A 17,256-nucleotide genomic window follows, 5' to 3' on the forward strand; every position below is an offset into this window, starting at 1 on the left:
GTGACCGGAGCGATGGCGCCCAGCCTCAGTCCCATCTGTGCTGCGGGGACGAAAACTCCTTTGCGTCTTCTCGATTGCTGTCACCCCGGCATCAAAGGATAATGGTGAGGTGAAAAAATGCCGGGAGAGAGAACACCGGATGTCCCGCCCCAAGTAATAAAATCTCACGGATATGGCTACCTCCTCATTTGTTATTGGCTCTACACCTCGCACGGACTCCTGGGAAATGTAGTTCCCAGGGCTCTAGAGACTAGAAGGAGGGGATTCTCTCTTGCCTGCTGTCAGATTTGCTACTAGAGGAATCCTGCAAAAATAGCGGTCCTACCATTTTATTGTTCATATTTTTTTAAATACTTACCTGAGGATATGTTTTAATGGATTTTATAGAGAGGGAGAAATAGAGAGAGAAATAGAAACATCATGTGAGAGAGAAACAAGGACAGATTGCCTCACATAGGTACAACCCTAACTGGGACCAAACCTCTACCTGGGTATGTGCCCTGACTGGAATAGAACCTGCGACATTTCTATGTAAGGGACAATACGGCAACCAAATAAGGCACACCGGACAGGGCTTTTCTCGTTCTTCTTAAAGACGACTATGTATGTATCAAAAGTTGAATGTAAAAATCAAAATAAATGAACAAGCAGATTAGAAACACTCATAGATACAGAGAAAAATTTGAAGATTATGAGATGGCATGAGATTTGCACAAGTGGATGAGAAAGGTGAAGGGTACAAAGCACAAATTGATTAAGAATAGTCATGTGGGGCCCTGCCGGTCTGGCTCATCGGTTTGAGAATAGGCCAGCAGACTGAAGAGTTGCGGGTTAGACTTTGGTCAAGGGCATGTACCTGGGTTGCAGGTTTCCCCGACTTGATGAGGGTGGTGTGGTATGCAAGCAGTTGCTGTTTCTCTCTAAGCATCGATAATTTTCTTTCCAAAAAAAAGAATAGTCATGTAGGTGTAAAGTACAATACAGGGAATATAGTCAATAATATTCTAATATGTATGTATGGTGTTGGATGGGTGGTTTATCAGGATGATTACTAAGTTACATAATGTCTAATCACTGGGTTGTACACCTGAAACTAATATAAAACTGTATGTCAACTGTATTTGAAAAATAATGTTTTTTAAAAAGCTTTTTTTAAGTGGTGTTTCTACCTTCTGAGAGAGTCTTTGCTAATTGTGTACTGCAGAAGTAGACATAATTTCATATTCCGTGAAGCTTAGCCTGCTTCCAGGAGATAAAAATATTTGATATGGTCAGCACAGAGTGGCTCAGTTGGTTGAGTGTTGTCCTGTGCACCAAAAGGTCTGTGGGTTGATTCTGGGTCAGGGCACATACCTGAGTTGTGAGTTCAATTCCTGTTTGATAGATGTTTCTCTCTGTCTCCCTTCCTCTCTCTAAGCATGTCCTTGGGTGAGGAGTAATAAAAAAAATTATATATATAAAACTATTTTGTTTTTTTGTAATATTATAAAGTTTTTCCTACTTTCTGATGTGTGCTGAGTTGCTGTGGGTCACAAACCAATTATTTTGTCAACTATTCTTTTTTTCCTCACTCGCTTTACAACCCGTTTCTTTTGAAAGAAGATGGGAAACATACTGAGAGACATTTTTTTGAAATGCAAACATCAAGAGAGATAGCTCCCCTGTCTCCTTTACAACTGTGTGAGGGGAGGATCCTAACTTCAGTGCTCAGCTTGCTCCAATTTCAAAAACCACTTCCTGTGATAAAGATGTTTCTTTCTTCTGGATAAAGCCCAAAGCTAATGCAGTCATCTAAATTACCAGGCTGAGTTAAGATGAACTCTGCATGACAAATGCTGCTGTTAAGTCCTCTCACTTGAAGACTACTGTTGGTTTTGAATACAAACACAGGATGGGTTTTATCTTTTTAGCTACATAGAGGGGGTGAGGTTTGTCTGCCTTTGGAATTTCTTAGTGGACTGAATATGAGGTACATCACTTTCTGGTTAATGATTACTTAATAACAAAACAGTTACTTTCTCTATTACCCTCCTAGAGAGGATTTCTGGATTGGCAAAAAATTTTGTTTGTAATTTCTCAACAGTCACCATCACACACCTGATGGCAGAGACCAAACCTTAAGCACCCATGTCATCAACAGGGGGATGGAATGAGGAAGGCCTTCTTACTAACAGCATCACTGGCAAGGATGAGCCCCGAGAGTATTCTTTCTTTTGCAGCAAGATAAGGAAGCTGTTCTTTTTAATGATACGCGGAAGTATATTAAAAATTTGAAGGTTTTATTTCAGCAAATGTGAATTCTAGGCACGTAGCACCTAACTAGACTAGGTGAAAGGCTTTCCTTAAGCAGAAGGGGAGAAAAGCAAGAAAATTATTTGGCTATAGCTTAAGGACTTGCTTCACTTGGGACAGCCTAGTTGTTTGGAATTGGTTGTTCTTAGGTTTCAATTTCTTACCAATGAGGCATTTACAAGAATTTACTCTGAAATTGGTATTTCAGTTTGCACCTGCAGGCTGTGTGGCATTGGAGCCACCTCACTCTAATGGCCTCTTTGTTTCATTGCAGTTGCAAGAAAAAGAAGTAGCGGCTTCAGTGTCTGGGATCCTCACAGGACCCCTTGAAAGTGGAGGTCCTCAGACTTGGGCCCATTTTGCCATTAGACAGTTTGGCTCGCTGCAGATACTAGAGGGTGTTCACTAAAAACCACAGTTCTGCTGCTCTGAATGTGCATATCAACAGCCCCATGGACTGGTACAGGAGGGAAGCACATGGCATTCCCCAGGAAACTGCTCAAGGTTTCATGTCTACACGGGCCCTGTCTATCAGCACCACCTGGGGACTCATCAGAAATGCTATTTCTCCGTCCCAAACCAAAACCTGTGGACTTACTCTGAAGGCAGGGCCTAAGAATCAGTGTTTTGAGACAATTTCAGGTGGTATAGATGCAGAGTAAGAGAACTTCCATCGCTTCCTGTGATTCCTGTGGACAGGTCACCTAAGATTCATGGCACATACAGGAAACAACCAATGACCGCATAAATAAGTGGTAGTTGGAGATCTAAGATTCAAATTCAGGTCACTTTTAGTCTCATCACTGTTGTCCTCTTTTCCTCCACAGCAGGCTTTAAATGCCTGGACCATTCTGATGCCACCTGGTCCCCCATCTGGTCCAATCTACCAATGACAAATCAGGACAATGAGCAAACACTACAAAGCAAGGCATCATTGTCTTACTGAATGTCAGAAGCTTAAGATAAAGACGGAGAATACATTAATAATGCAGATTAATCTTAAAAGTGTATGGTGTATGTTTCCATTACACTGGGCACAGCACAAAGTTTTTGAAAATAATCAAGAGGCCTTGCCAGGGAGTTCTGTTGGTTAGAGAGTCTTCCCAATATGCCAAGGTTGTGGGCTCAATGCCCAGTTAAGGCACGTAAAAGAATTGCCCTGGCCAGTTTGGCTCAGCGGTTAGAGCATCGGCCTGAGGTCCAGAGGGACCCAGGTTCGGTTTCCGCTAAGGGCACATACCTCGGCTGCAGTTTGTCCCTGTCCCTGATTGGGTCGTGTGGGTGGCAACCACTCTATGTGTCCCTTTCACGTCGATGTTTCTCTCTCTCTCCTTCCCACTCTATCTGATCAAAATATGGAAAAGTGTCCTTGGGTGAGGATAAAAAAAAAAAGAATCAACCAATGAATAAAGAAGTGGAACAAGCCCGGACAGTGTGGCTCAGTGGTTGAGCATCAACTCATGCACCAAGAGTTCAACTCATGCCAGTTTGATTCCCGGTCAGGGCACATGCTCAGGTTGTGGGCTTGATCCCCAGTGGGAGGCATGAAGGAGGTGGCCAATCGCTGTTCTCTCTCATTGATGATTTCTCTCCCCCTCTCCCTTCCTCTCTCTAAAATCAATAAAGATAAAAAATTAAAAAAAAAAAAAAAAAGTGGAATAAGCCCTGGCCAGTGTGGCTCAGTTGGCTGGGCATCTTCCTGTGCAACAAAAGGTTTCTGGTTCGATTCCCAGTGGGAGAATTGGAGGGGGCAGCCAATCACTATATCACTCTAACATCGATGTTTTTCTCTCACTCTCCCTTCCACTCTCTCCAAAATCAATAGAAACATTTTTTAAAAATGGAAATTACCCAAATATCCATAAAGAAATAAAGGGATAAACCCACTGTGGTAAATACAATGATGGGGGGGGGGGCACTGAACTACTTATAGCATAGATAAATCTCTAAGCAATAATCCAACATAAAGGAAACCAGAAAAAAAGTAAACATTTAATAATTCCCGTCATATAAACTATAGGAAATACAAAGGTATCTATACTAAGGGGAAGTAAAACAAGTTATTTGGAGGCCTATAAAGGTCAGGTAGAGAAATGGAAATGAGGCAAAAATACAGAGCATATTAAGTTATTACCATAAATGCAATGATGATTTCAATTTCACATGTATGTCAAAATTGATCAAATATTACACTTTAAATATGTGCAGTTTATTACATATAAATTATACCTCAATAAAGCTTTAAATAATGGCTCAAGATTTTAAACATCTGTATGTCACACTCTTTTTAAGAAACAGGTTTGGCAAACACTTTACGTTGACCCCACCATGTTTCTCCCATTGCCATCTGAGGGTCAGTCTTGCTTTAGTGGCAGAAAGTACTGGCTACTAATAAAGGACATTTCTACTTCAGTCAAAAAGACTGTTGACTGGGTCACAAGAGCCACATCCCTGGACTACTTTCCTTTATCTTTGTTTCCATGCCTGTGCAACAATGTCCTTGAGGTGATCATCACAAGAGTACACAAAGCGCCCTGGCCGGTTTGGCTCAGCGACAGAGTGTGGGCCCTTGGACCAACGAGTCCCGGGTTCGGTTCCTGCTAAGGGCATGTACTTTGGTTGCAGTTTGTCCCCGGCCCTGGTTAGGGTTATGTGGGTGGCAACCACTCGGTGTGTCTCTCTCACATTGATGTTTCTCTCTCTTTCTCCCACTTTCCCTCCTGCTCTATCTGAAGATAAATTTAAAAATGTCCTTGGGTGAGGATTAAAAAAAAAAGTGCTATGAGGATTAAATGAGATGATATGTGTAAATTTAAAAAAAAAAAAAAAGAGTACACAAAGCTTTTATTTCTCTGAGAAAGACTTCAGCTACACAAGATAAACAAGCCTGGAGATCCTGAGATTTGTGGACACACTGATCCTACATAATCACTGTTCCAGAAACATTTGTGGATTCACTTTCATAAGGACATTTCATCGAGTTTCCTCAGTCTCCTCCAATTCCTACTAATCTAGTGTTGTTTCAACAGCAGCTGTGGTCTCCCCTAACCTAACCTCTGTGGTCTTATAACCAGTGACCATAACCCATGGAATTGTGAATATCAGGACACATGGTTCTTTGCAGGACCTAGGAAACAGATTTCCCTCAACGTCCCCTGAGATTAGCTCCTAGAAACAAAGGAAAAAATTATGCTTTTCCAAGAAGTTCTTGAAAATGTCACATCTGATCCCTCCTCAGCATGATTTCTGAATCTCCTAAACTCATAGTAATCCAGGTTTCAAATGAGGAACAGAAAGCCTCACACTCTTTCCTGGAAGGTCACTGGCAGGAATGCAAATTATACTGTCCCCATGAAGAACACAAAGTTAGATATAACCATAAAAATGTTCGCCCTTCAACTTCCGGTCAAGATGGCGGCGTAGGTAAATGAGGGATTGCGTCCTCCCACAACCACATCAAAGTTACAACTAAACTACAGAACAACCATCATTCAAAGCCGCCTGAAATCAAGCTGAATGGAAGTCCTACAACTACAGAATTAAAGAAGCAGCCACATGGAGACTGGTGGGAGGGCGGAGGCAGACGGGCTGGTCCCAGACCCACATGTGGCTAATAAAAATCAGGAGGACATCTCGGCTGGGAAGGTCCTCCCTGAGGACTGAGGAGGTCCCTGTCCCACACCAGGTGCCCCACTCAGGGTTCCAGTGCCAGGAAGAGAAGTCCCCATAACTTCTGGCTGGAAAAACCAGTGTGAACTGAGGCTCAGGGAGGCTGAGACAGTTGGAGCCCCAGGCAGCTCCTCTTAAAGGGCCTGCACACGAACTTACTTGGACTCGCACCCTCCAGTCTCCTGTGTGGGGGAGGCAGCTTGAAAGGCACCAGAGATATATGGGGAAGAACTGAGCTGTTTGGCATTGGAGCGAGGGCTGGAGAGGGGGCTTTCTCCGGGACAGACATGCTGTCAGAGGCCTTTGTTTCTTTGGTGAGCCCTTCCCTGAGACGGCAGACAGCCGCCATATCTGAGACTCCAGCAACCTGGCTCACACTGGTTGCCCCGCCCCACCCAACTTTCAGGCCCATCCAAGCTGTTGCCAGTTGCTTTACCATAGGATTGGCCTGTCTTGGATCCTGCTTCAGGTTTTCCTAAATTCTTTCAAATAAGCAGCATCTGGTCTCAGCTAGCCCCATACCTCTCGTTAAGTAATACACAGAAACAAACACAGGGAGGCAGCCAAAATGAGGAGACAAAGAAACAGGTCCCAAATGAAAGAACAGAAAAAAATCTCCAGGAAAAGACCTAAGTAAAATGGAGATAAGCAACCTAACAGATGCTGAGTTCAAAATACTGCTTATAACAATGCTCAATAAACTTAGTGAGAACCTCAGCGAACTTAATAAGGTACTCAATAGCATAAAAAAGGAGCAGTCAGAAATGAAAGATGCAGTCAGAAATGAAGGAGGCACGGACTGAAATAAAAAATAATTTACACAGATTCATTAGTAGACTAGGTAAAGCCAAGAAGCAAACCGTCGATTTGGAATATAAGGTAGCAAAAAATACCCAATCAGAACAGCAAAAAGAAAAAAGAATCCAACAAAATGAGAATAGTGTAAGGAGCCTCTGGGACAACTTCAAGCATGCCAACATTCGCATCTTGGGGGTGCCAGAATGAGAAGAAAGAGAACAAGAAGTCGAAAACCTATTTGAAACAATAATGGCAAAAAACTTCCCTAACTTGGTGAAGGAAACAGACATACAAGTCCAGGAAGCACAGAGAGTCCCAAACAAGATGAACCCCAAGAGGCCCAACCAAGACACATCATCATCAAAATGCAAAAGGTTCAAGACAAAGGGAAAATCTTAAAAGCAGTAAGAGAAAAGCAGTTAGTTACCTACAAGGGAGTTCCCATAAGACTGTCAGCTGATTTCCAGTGCCAGGAAGAAACTTTGCAGGCCAGAAGGGAGTGGCAAGAAATATTCAGAGTGATGAAAAGCAAGAACCTACAACCAAGATTACTCTATACTGAAAAGCTGTCATTTAGAATCGATGGCCATATAAAGAGTTTCCCAAACAAGGAAAAGTTAAAGGAGTTCATCACCACCAAACTGTTATTATATGAAATGTTGAAGGGTCTTTTTGAAGAAAAAGATAAAAAATATGAACAAACAAAATGGCAATAAATACATATCTATCAACAATGGAATCTACAAACAAAATGAACAGGCAGAACAGAAACATTCTCATAGATACAGAGAACATTTTGTTGGTTGCCAAATGGAGGGGGATTGGGGGAATGGGTGAAAAAGGTGAAGAGATTAGGAAGAACAAATTGGTTGCTAGACTGACAAACCTCAAACAGAAGGGGGTTTGAGGTGGGAAGAAATAAACCAAAGAACTCATATGCATAACCAGTGGGCACAGACAACAGTGTGGGAAAAGGCAGGAGGGGGGCGGGAGTGGGGAGGAGGGGGTCAGTGGGGGAAAAATGAGGAACATCTGTAATACATTCAACAATAAAGATTTAAAAAGAAGAAAAAAAATGTGCACCCTTCACAACTGTAGAGCCAAATCTGTTTATAAAACATTATACACATTAATAGAACACTAAAAATGAAAGAGTACAAACTTAAATGGCATTGTACAAACCAAAGCAATGTGCAGCAAACAGTTCTGGTAGGTGACTTGAAAGCTGAAAAATTCATGGGAGCCCGGCTGGTGTGGCTCAGTGGATTGAAAGTTGTCCCATGGACTGAAAGTTCCAGGTTCAATTCCCAGTGAGGGCACATGCTTGGGTTAGGGCATCATTTCCCAGTAGGGGGTGGGTACAGGAGGCAGCCGATTGATGGTTCTTTTCTCTTAATGATGTTTCTCTCTCCAAAAATCAATAAAAACCACCCTGGCCAGTTTGGTTCAGCGGTTAGAGCGTCACCTGAGGACCAATGAGTCGCAGGTTTGATTCTGGTCAAGGGCACATACCTCTGTTGTGGTTTTTCCCCAGCCCAGGTTCAGTTGTGTGGGAGGCAACCAGTTGATGTGTCTCTATCACATCAATGTTTCTTTCTTTCTCTCTCTCTCTCCCCCTCCCTCCCTCCCACTCTGTTTAATGATAAATAGAAAAATATCCTCGGGTGAGGAATTAAAAAAAAATCAATAAAAACATATTTTAAAATAATTATGGGAAAACATTGGCCCTCCAGCTGGACTCATGTAATATCTTCTGAGCCAAAAATGGGTTGGGTTCGTGCCCGATGTGAATTGCAAAGAGATCAGGTTACTCCTAATTTTCTCCAATACGTGAGACAACAGAAGTTGGCTTTCCTGCCCTGGCCTGTGTGGCTCAGCGGTTAGAGCGTTGGCCTGCGGTTCAGAGAGACCCAGGTTTGGTTCCCACTAAGGGCATATACCTCGGTTGCAGTTTGTCCCCGGCCCTGGTTGGTCATGCGGGTGGCAGCCACTCGATGTGTCCCTTTCACGTCGATGTTTCGCTCGCTCTCTCTCTTCCTCTCTCTCCCTCCCACTCTATCTGAACAAAAAAAGGAAAAATATCCTCAGGTGAGGATTTAAAAAAAAAAAAAAAGAAGCTGGCTTTCCTGAGCACATTAGGATGGAAATGGACACACAGGGTGGGAACATACCATGGGAAAGAGTGAAATGACTTTGACAGCAGAAAATGGCAAAGAGCCCCAGGCAGGATAGAAAGTGCAACACAGATACACATCGTTCTCACACAGCTGAAACCTAAGGTGAATCTCCCAGTAAGTGAAAATATGAGAGTGAATTCAAACAGATGTCTTCTCATGACTTCCTTCACTGACATTATACTGACCAAGTAAATTGCACATTCCTTTACACATATAAGGTCTTTCTCCATTGTAAATTTCATACTCTAGAATAAGGTAAGTTCTTGGGAAAAAAGTTTCCCACATTCTGTGAACTGAAAAGGCCTTTTCTTGGGTGAACACTCTGGTGGCAAATGTCATCAAGCTATGGGTGAAAGATTTTTCACATTTGCTACACCACATAGACAGGGTCCTATGCGAACTCTCAGGTAATAACAAACTCAGTAGATACAGGTTTCACACATTCACTACACTTATAAGACCTTTTTCCAATATGAAGACACAGGTGTTAAGAAAGGTAAGATAGCTAAAAATTTTTCCCACATTTTTACACTCAAATGCCTACCTCCAGTGTGATCTCTCCATATTAACAGAACTGGGAACTATCCTTAAAGTTTTCCCCACATTGACTGTAATCATAAGGCCTTTATCTTGTGTGAAGTCGTTGGTGCACAAGAAGGTGATGCTTCTGTATAAAGGATTTCCCACATTCACTGCACGCATAAGGCCTTTCTCCTGTGTGACTTCTTTGATGTCGAATGAGTGTTGAGCTCTTGAGAAAAGATTTCTCACATTCACTACACTCATAAGGCCTTAACCCAGTATGAACACTCTGATGATAACGGAGGCCGGAGCCAGATGAAAAAGATTTCCCACATTCTCTACATTGATGAGGCTTTTCTCCAGTGTGAACTCTCCAGTGTTCAATGAGGTGAGAATTTGCTCTAAAGGATTTCCCACATTCAGTACATTCATAAGATTTTTTTCTTGTATGAAGTCTCTGATGATCACGAAAGGCATAATAAGAGGTAAAAGATTTCCCACATTCACGGCACTCATGAGGTCCGTCTCTACTGTGAACTCCCTGATGATAACGAAGTTTCCTCCTAGTGGTAAAAGATATCCCACATACACTACACTCATAAGGCTTTTCTCCTGTATGAACTCTCTGATGATTTCTGAGATTAAAACCAGATGCAAAAGATTTCCCACATTCATTGCACTGATGCCTTTCTCCTGTGTGAACTCTCTGGTGTGTGCGAAGGTGATATCTTCGGAAAAAGGATTTCCCACATTCACTGCACTTATAAGGTCTTTCTCCTGTATGTACTCTCTGATGAGTGCTGAGGTTTGAACTTGACAAAAAAGATTTCCCACATTCACTGCACTGATAAGGCCTTTCTCCAGTGTGAACTTTCTTATGGTAATTAAAGACAGAGCTAGAGGTAAAACATTTCCCACATTCACAGCACTGATACGGTTTTTCTCCGGTGTGAACTCTTTGATGTTGAATGAGATTGAACTTTGAACAATAAGATTTTTCACATTCACTACACTTATAAGGTGTTTGACCTGCGTGAACTCTCTGGTGTACAAGAAGGTGCTGTCTTAGCATAAAGGATTTCCCACATTCACTGCACGGATAAGGTCTTTCTTTTGTATGTACTCTCTGATGATTACTCAGGTTGTAACCAGATGTAAAAGATTTCCCACATTCACTGCAGTGATAAGGCCTTTCTCCTGTGTGAACTCTCTGGTGTGTAAGAAGGTGATGTCTTCGGAGAAACGATTTCCCACATTCATTGCACTGATAAGGTCTTTCTCCAGTGTGTACTCTCTGATGAATACTGAGGTAGGAACCACATAAGAAAGATTTCCCACATTTACTGCATTGATAAGGCCTTTTTCCAGTGTGAACTCTCAGATGGTAATGAAGACCATTGCGAGACGTAAAAGATTTCCCACATTCACTGCACTGATAAGGCCTTTTTCCAGTGTGAACTCTCAGATGGTAACGGAGGCCACTGTGAGAAGTAAAGGATTTCCCACATTCGCTACATTCGAAAGACTTTCTTCCACTGTGAACCATCTGGTGTTGAGTGAGGTAAGATTGTTGGCTAAAGGATTTCCAACATTCAGTGCACTCATAAGGCCTTTTTCCTGTGTGTACTCTCCGGTGTAGAATGAGTATCGAACTACTGGTAAAGGATTTCCTACATTTACTACACTCAAAAGGCCTTTCTCCTGTATGTACTCTCTGGTGTAAAATGAGTACTGAACTACGGGTAAAAGTTTTCCCACACTCACTGCATTCATAAGGCCTTTCTCCAGTGTGCACTCTCCAATGTAGAATGAGGTAAAATTTTCTTCTAAAGGATTTCCCACACCGTGTGCACTCATAACGCCTTTCTCCAGAGTGAACTGTCCGTTGTCGTATAAGAATGGATCTACGTCTCAAAGACTGCACACATTCACGGCATAAGTCACATTTTTTAGCAGTATGAGTTCTCCAGGGATAAATGTGGACAAATGTATGGTTAAAGGTCTTCCCACATTTGCCGCACTTATACTGCCTTGCCCCACAATGAATTCTTCGATGCTGATTGAGGGTTGAGGTTCGCCTGAAAGTCTTGCCGCATTTGCCACACACATGACGCCTTTTACCAGTGTGCACTCTGTGGTGAACTTCTAACGAAGACTGATACCTGAATGCTTTCCCACATTCACGGCACATACAATACTGTCTTCCACTGTGAACACCTTGGTCCTCAGTACGTGCGCATCTGGGTCTGAACAATTTCTTACATTCTCCCAGGGTGAGACATGTTTTTCTCTTTTTCTGGTGTTTTTGGATGTTTGCTCTAAAATGAAATTGTTTCATACATACCCCACACCTGCACACTTTCTGCGTGTGTGGTGTTCCCTGGGGCTCAGCCAAATGGAATATGTCTCTCAAGACTGGACCACAAGTCTCACAGAAGTGGATCTTCTGGGAAGACAGAGCTGCCTTGAAGGAGCTGGCCTGTGACACTCCTATAGAAACACTCCATTCCAAGGGTGCCTCTGCAACCTCTGCTCCATGGCAGCAACCTGAATGCAAATAAATGCTGATAAAGTACATGTTGGCTCTAAGAATGGAGGAACAGAACCACAAATGTGCATGTGTCACATGTGATGGTTTTTCTGTTTTTAAATATTTTTCTTTATTGATTTGAGAGAGATAGAAACATCAATGAGAGAAAACACTGATTGGCAGCCTTCTGCATGCCCCAACTGGTAATTGGACACACAACCTAGGCATGTGTCCTGACCAGGAATTGAACCGGTGACCTCTTGGTGCATGGGTCCACGCTCAACCAGTTAGCCACACTTGTCAGTTCATGGGATGCTTTATAATGAACAGAGTTAAAACCTAGTTGGAGAAGTTGTTTCTGGGCATTGCTATATCTCTAAGGCAAAAGAACAAATGGTAGAGTGATCACCAAAGAAAGGACAAAAGAACAGGGTGTAAAAAAAGATAGCTATGTTCTAATTTAGATTATATCAAACCTATTATAACTATTTTTTTGGTCATATCAACAAAAATAAAATATTTTTGGTGTGCCTTAGAATGTTAGTAATTAGTTAACGTGTGCCATGAGATGAGAAAGGTTGAAAAGCATCGAATTAATACATTGAAGTGCAATCATTTCGAACATTGAAAGTCAGAATCATAAGCTGGCCATTATTCCTCAGGGAAGCTGAAAAGGGATGTGATTTGGAACGAAAATCTTTTGTAAAATTGAGAGATCTCCACATTTGCAGATTTCGGATGATGACAAGATTGACTATCTTAGTTACTTATACTAGCAAATAGCTTTGTTGTTTCTCTTGAAATTTATTTCAAAAGTCTCACTGAAGCTGTGGGCTGGTATGGCTCACTGGTTGGAAGGAAAGTCCACACACCAAAAAATAGCAGGTTTGATTCCAGGTAAAGAGCAAGTATCTGGGTTTCAGGTTCGATCCATGGCCCCAGTTGTGGTCCTGCGGTAGGAAACCAATGAAGGTATCTGTCTTTCACATCAACATTGTTTTTCCCCTCTCTCTCTTCCTCTTTCTTTCTCCCTCCCTTCCATTCTATCTAAAAATCAATGGAAACATGTCCTTGGATGAGGATTCATAAAAAAGTCAATGGAGACTGGTACAACAAAGGGGTGGACACCCTGGATGGGCCAGTCCCACACCCATGTGAGGTGGTTAAAAACTGGGAGGCATATTTAGGCCAAGGAAGTACCCCCTGAGAAGCAAGGGGTGCCAACCCTGTAGCAGACCCCCAGCCCAGGGTTTCAGTGCCAGCAAAAGAAGTCCCCATAACTTCTGGATGTAAAAACCAGCAGGGATTGAGGAGTCCCTGGAAGTTCCTCTTAAAAGGTCCTGGCATTGCCCTGGCCAGTTTTGCTCAGTGGTTAGAGCATCAGCCCACGGACCAGAGAGTCGCAGGTTCGATTCCCACTAAGGGCATGTACCTCGGATGCAGTTTGTCCCCAGCCCCAGTTGGCGTCATGTGGGTGGCAGCCACTCGATGTGTCTCTCTCACGTTGATGTTTTTCTCTCTCCCTCCCTATCTGAAAAAATTTTTTTTAAAAAAGGTCCTGGCATGGACTTACTTCCTTTAGGCTCGGTTGCTGAGCCAGCAGCTCAAAGGGCACCAGAATCATACAGGGAGTCCAGTATCAGGAGGAGAGCTAGGGGGCAGCTTTCTCCCAGATAGAAGTGCTGACAGGGACCATTATTGTGGTTTCTTCTGAATTCTTCCCGCACAGAGACAGCTGGTGGACTTGTTATCTGAGATTCCAACAACCTGGCTCAGAAAGTTTGCCTTGACCTTGTGATTCCCTGAGGCTTTCAGGGCCACCCAATCTGTTTGCAGTGGCTTTTCCATACAAATAACCAGTGTTGGCTCATGCTTCAGATTTTCCTACAATTTCTCATAAAAGCATCATCAGTGCTCAGCATGACCCATACCTCTCCCTAAGTAAACTGACCATGACATGATTGCAATTCCTAGCACAGATAGGCCCTAAGAAATGTCAGCTAAAGGAAGGCATCAAAAGAAATACCGTGGATTCAGACACACTGACCTGGCCAGGGATGGAGCAAGCACGGTAGAAGGCATTAGACACACTGCAACCCTTCCCTATGAGGATAGTTCAATGTAGCAGGTACTGGGGTGGTGCAAAGGACCCACCCTGGAAACATGGCAAACTAGAGAAGGAAGCAGTGCCTATGGTCCACATGTGAGAAGGACAGAGCACCCCTGGGAAAAGGAGCATGAGGCAGGGAAGAGCTTAGTCTCACTGGTGAGACTGTGAGAATCTTACCCAGAGAGGATGTAAGTGCAAAATTCTCCAGCATCACATCATGGTACAGGTGTCTTTGGGCCTCATCAAGGAGCCTCCATTCCTCCCAGGAGAAGTACACAGCAACATCATCAAAGGTCACATAATCCTGTCAAGAAGGGGACAGAAGAAACTATAAACTTTATTTTTCTGAGAACCTCTCAGTCCATCAGTTCACACATCCACCCATTACTCACCCTACTCCAGGGCTCCCTATGGCAGAGGAGACCCCAGACCCTGCTGACACTGATGTCTGCTTACTTTTCAGGGGCCCCTAATGACTGTGTTCAGCCCTCAGCACCAGGCAGTAGGGACACATAGAGGCCTTCCAAGTTGTAGGCCATTGGGGGGGCCCATCCCTCCTGCAAAACCACTCCCCTGGGGTCTCCCAGGCTGTACCTGCTAGACACAGCCCAAGGTGGCTCCTGCTTTGCTTGGTCCCCACACCAGGGCCTCGGGGCCATCAGCTCACACCTACCCATGTGCTCACCATTCCGTACCCGCTACCTGTCTAACCCTTCAGTCCCCACAGTTCCACTCTCACAGATCGGCCTCCTCCCTGCCCCACATCACAGACATCTCTCCCTACTCGCCCACAGGGTGCTGACAAATTCAAACACCACCAGCCACAACCCCGGCCCTCCGATGGACCCCACAGCCAGGGAAGGCCCCGAATGAAGTCTGACGTCCTCCCTGCCGGCCTCTGCTCTTCGAGGAACCCAGAAGGACACGACTATCAGATACGAATAACCCTTTCCCTCCGCCTGGACTCGCTGTCCCCTCGGAAGCCACAGCCCTCTTCTCCGCACTCAGCCTTCCTCTCGGACCGCACGCCGGGCCTGGGCTGCAGGACGTGACGGGCGCCCGCACCCGGGCTGCAGGGCTCGGGGCGGGGAGGCGGGGAGGCGGGGAGGCCGGGGACGCGCGCTCTCACCTCAGCCGGGCGCCTCAGCGCGGCCGCCGCCATCGGACTCTGCGGGCGGCGCGGGCGGGTGAGGAGCGAGGAGGGGCCCGGCTCAGCGGTCCTTGTCCCGGTTCGGGCGCGGGTCACCTGGGTGGCCTGCCAAGCCTCCGACCCACGTCTTTGCAGCAGAAACGACTCCTCAGTGCCTTCTCGGTTCTGTCACTCCTCTCCGGACTGATCCCGGGAAGCTGAAAAAATGCCTGCAGAGGACGCTGGATGTCTTGCCCCCGTGGTGTCATGTTACAGAAAACCTTACCTCCTGATCTCTCATTGGTTCAACACGCCGCACGGTCCTCTGGGTAATGTAGTTCCCAAGCTTGAATTAGCGCGGAGGCGGGAAAGCCCTTCTGTTACTGATTTTCTTTTTTTCTTTTTCTTTCTTTTTCTTAAAATATGTTTTTATTTTTGCCCTGGCTGGTTTGGCTCAGCGGTTAGAGCGTTGGTCTGCTGACCCGAGAGTCCTGAGTTCGGTTCCTGCTGAGGGCACGTACCTCCGTTGCAGTTTGTCCCTACCTGGTTGGGGTGGTGTGGGTGGTGACTACTCCATGTGTCTCTCTCACGTTGATGTTTCTCTCTCTCCCTTCCTCTCTGTCTTCCGCTGAATCTGATGATAAATGCAAAAAATGTCCTCGGGTGAGGATAAAAAAAGTAAAGTAAAAGAATAAAATATGTTTTTATTTATTTATTTTATCCTCACTCGAGGACATTTTTCCATTTTTTGTTCAGATAGAGCGGGAGGGAGAGAGAGGGAGAGAGAGAGAGAGAAACATCGACGTGAAGGGACACTGAGTGGCTGCCACCCAGACAACCAACCAGGGCCGGGGACAAACTGCAACCTGAGGTACGTGCCTTAGCGGGAACCGAACCCGGGTCTCTCTGTACCGCAGGCCGACGCTCCAACCACTGAGCCAAACCGGCCAGGGCTATTTATTTATTTTTATCCTCACCCAAGGACATTTTTGCATTTATCTTCAGATAGAGCAAGAGGGAGGAAGAGAGAAAGAGAAACATTGATGTGAGAGAGAAACATGGATCAGCTGCCTTTTGCACAGCTCCCTACTAGGGATCCAGTGGGCAACCAGGCATGTACCCTGAGAGTGAATTGAAGCAGGACCTCCCAGTCAAAGGAGTGATGCCCTATCCACTGAGGAACACTGGTGGGGTGTTAGATGCTACACTTTTAACCTCCAGGAAGGTGTGGGGCATGCTCATGTAAACCTGAGATAAAGGTTTGGATTCAACCATCTAATGTCCTTGCTGAAAAATAAATAGCATATGCAGTGTCAGTTTTTTGGGGGGACTGGAGAATATTTCTGTAAACGTGTTATGGAGTGAGCAAACTACAGAAAAGTATTAATGTGGATTTTTAAAAAAGATGTTGCTAGAAAAATAAATAAAATAAAATAATAAGAGGAGGAGACTTCCGGTCAAGATGGCGGCGTAGGTAAACGCGGTATCGCATCCTCCCACAACCACATCAAAGTTACAACTAAACTACAGAACAACCGTCATTCAAAACCGCCTGAAATCAAGCTGAATGGAAGTCCTACAACTACGAAATTAAATCAGCAGCCACATCCAGACTGGTATGAGGGGCGGTGGCGCGAGGGGCAGCGGTGGCGGCGGCGGTGGCGCCATGGTGGCATGACTGGCTGGTCTCACACCAAAGTGTGGCGGATAAAAATCAGGAGGCTCCCACGGCTGGGAAGGTCCTTCCTAAGGACTGAGGGGTCCCCGTCCCATACCAGGTGCCCCGCTCAGGGTTCCAGTGCCAGGAAGAGAAGTCCCCATAACTTCTGGCTGGAAAAACCAGCGGAGCGGTTGGAGCCCCAGGCAGCTCCCTAAAGGGCCTGCCCACGGACTTATCGGACTCTCTCCCTCTAAGCTTGGAGGGGAGGCAGCTCAAGGGGCACCAGAGACATCCAGGGAAGAACTGAGCTGTTTGGCTCTGGAGCGAGGGCTGGCGAGGGGGCTTTCTCGGGGACAAACGTGCCGTAAG

General features: G+C 44.8%; 2 protein-coding genes across 2 annotated transcripts; both read right to left on the minus strand.

Moving 5' to 3' along the window:
- Positions 1 to 9,403: 9,403 nt before the first annotated feature.
- LOC118639081 (zinc finger protein 850-like) lies at positions 9,404 to 11,924 on the minus strand. Its single transcript, XM_036275282.1, has one exon. The coding sequence runs from the start codon at positions 11,794 to 11,796 to the stop codon at positions 9,562 to 9,564; it is 2,235 nt and encodes a 744-aa protein (XP_036131175.1). The 5' UTR covers positions 11,797 to 11,924; the 3' UTR covers positions 9,404 to 9,561.
- Positions 11,868 to 15,260, minus strand: LOC118638778 (zinc finger protein 547-like). The gene is made up of 4 exons (XM_036274902.1): positions 15,228 to 15,260; positions 14,276 to 14,402; positions 11,938 to 12,005; positions 11,868 to 11,873 (listed from the first exon to the last, which is right to left on the minus strand). Exons 1-4 carry the CDS (start codon positions 15,258 to 15,260, stop codon positions 11,868 to 11,870), a joined length of 234 nt encoding a protein of 77 aa, XP_036130795.1.
- Between the last annotated feature and the right edge of the window lie 1,996 nt (positions 15,261 to 17,256).

Source organism: Molossus molossus, unplaced genomic scaffold (genome assembly GCF_014108415.1).
Source record: "Molossus molossus isolate mMolMol1 unplaced genomic scaffold, mMolMol1.p scaffold_m16_p_21, whole genome shotgun sequence".
Classification (NCBI taxonomy): domain Eukaryota; kingdom Metazoa; phylum Chordata; class Mammalia; order Chiroptera; family Molossidae; genus Molossus; species Molossus molossus.

Coding starts and splice junctions, on each gene's coding strand:
- LOC118639081 (XM_036275282.1), bottom strand. CDS start 11,796: ATGAAACAATTTCATTTTAGAGCAAACATCCAAAAACACCAGAAAAAG.
- LOC118638778 (XM_036274902.1), bottom strand. CDS start 15,260: ATGGCGGCGGCCGCGCTGAGGCGCCCGGCTGAG. Junction 14,403..15,227: donor CGCTGAGGCGCCCGGCTGAG/GTGAGAGCGCGC, acceptor CCTTCTTGACAG/GATTATGTGACCTTTGATGA. Junction 12,006..14,275: donor TGCACTTACATCCTCTCTGG/GTAAGATTCTCA, acceptor ATTTGCATTCAG/GTTGCTGCCATGGAGCAGAG.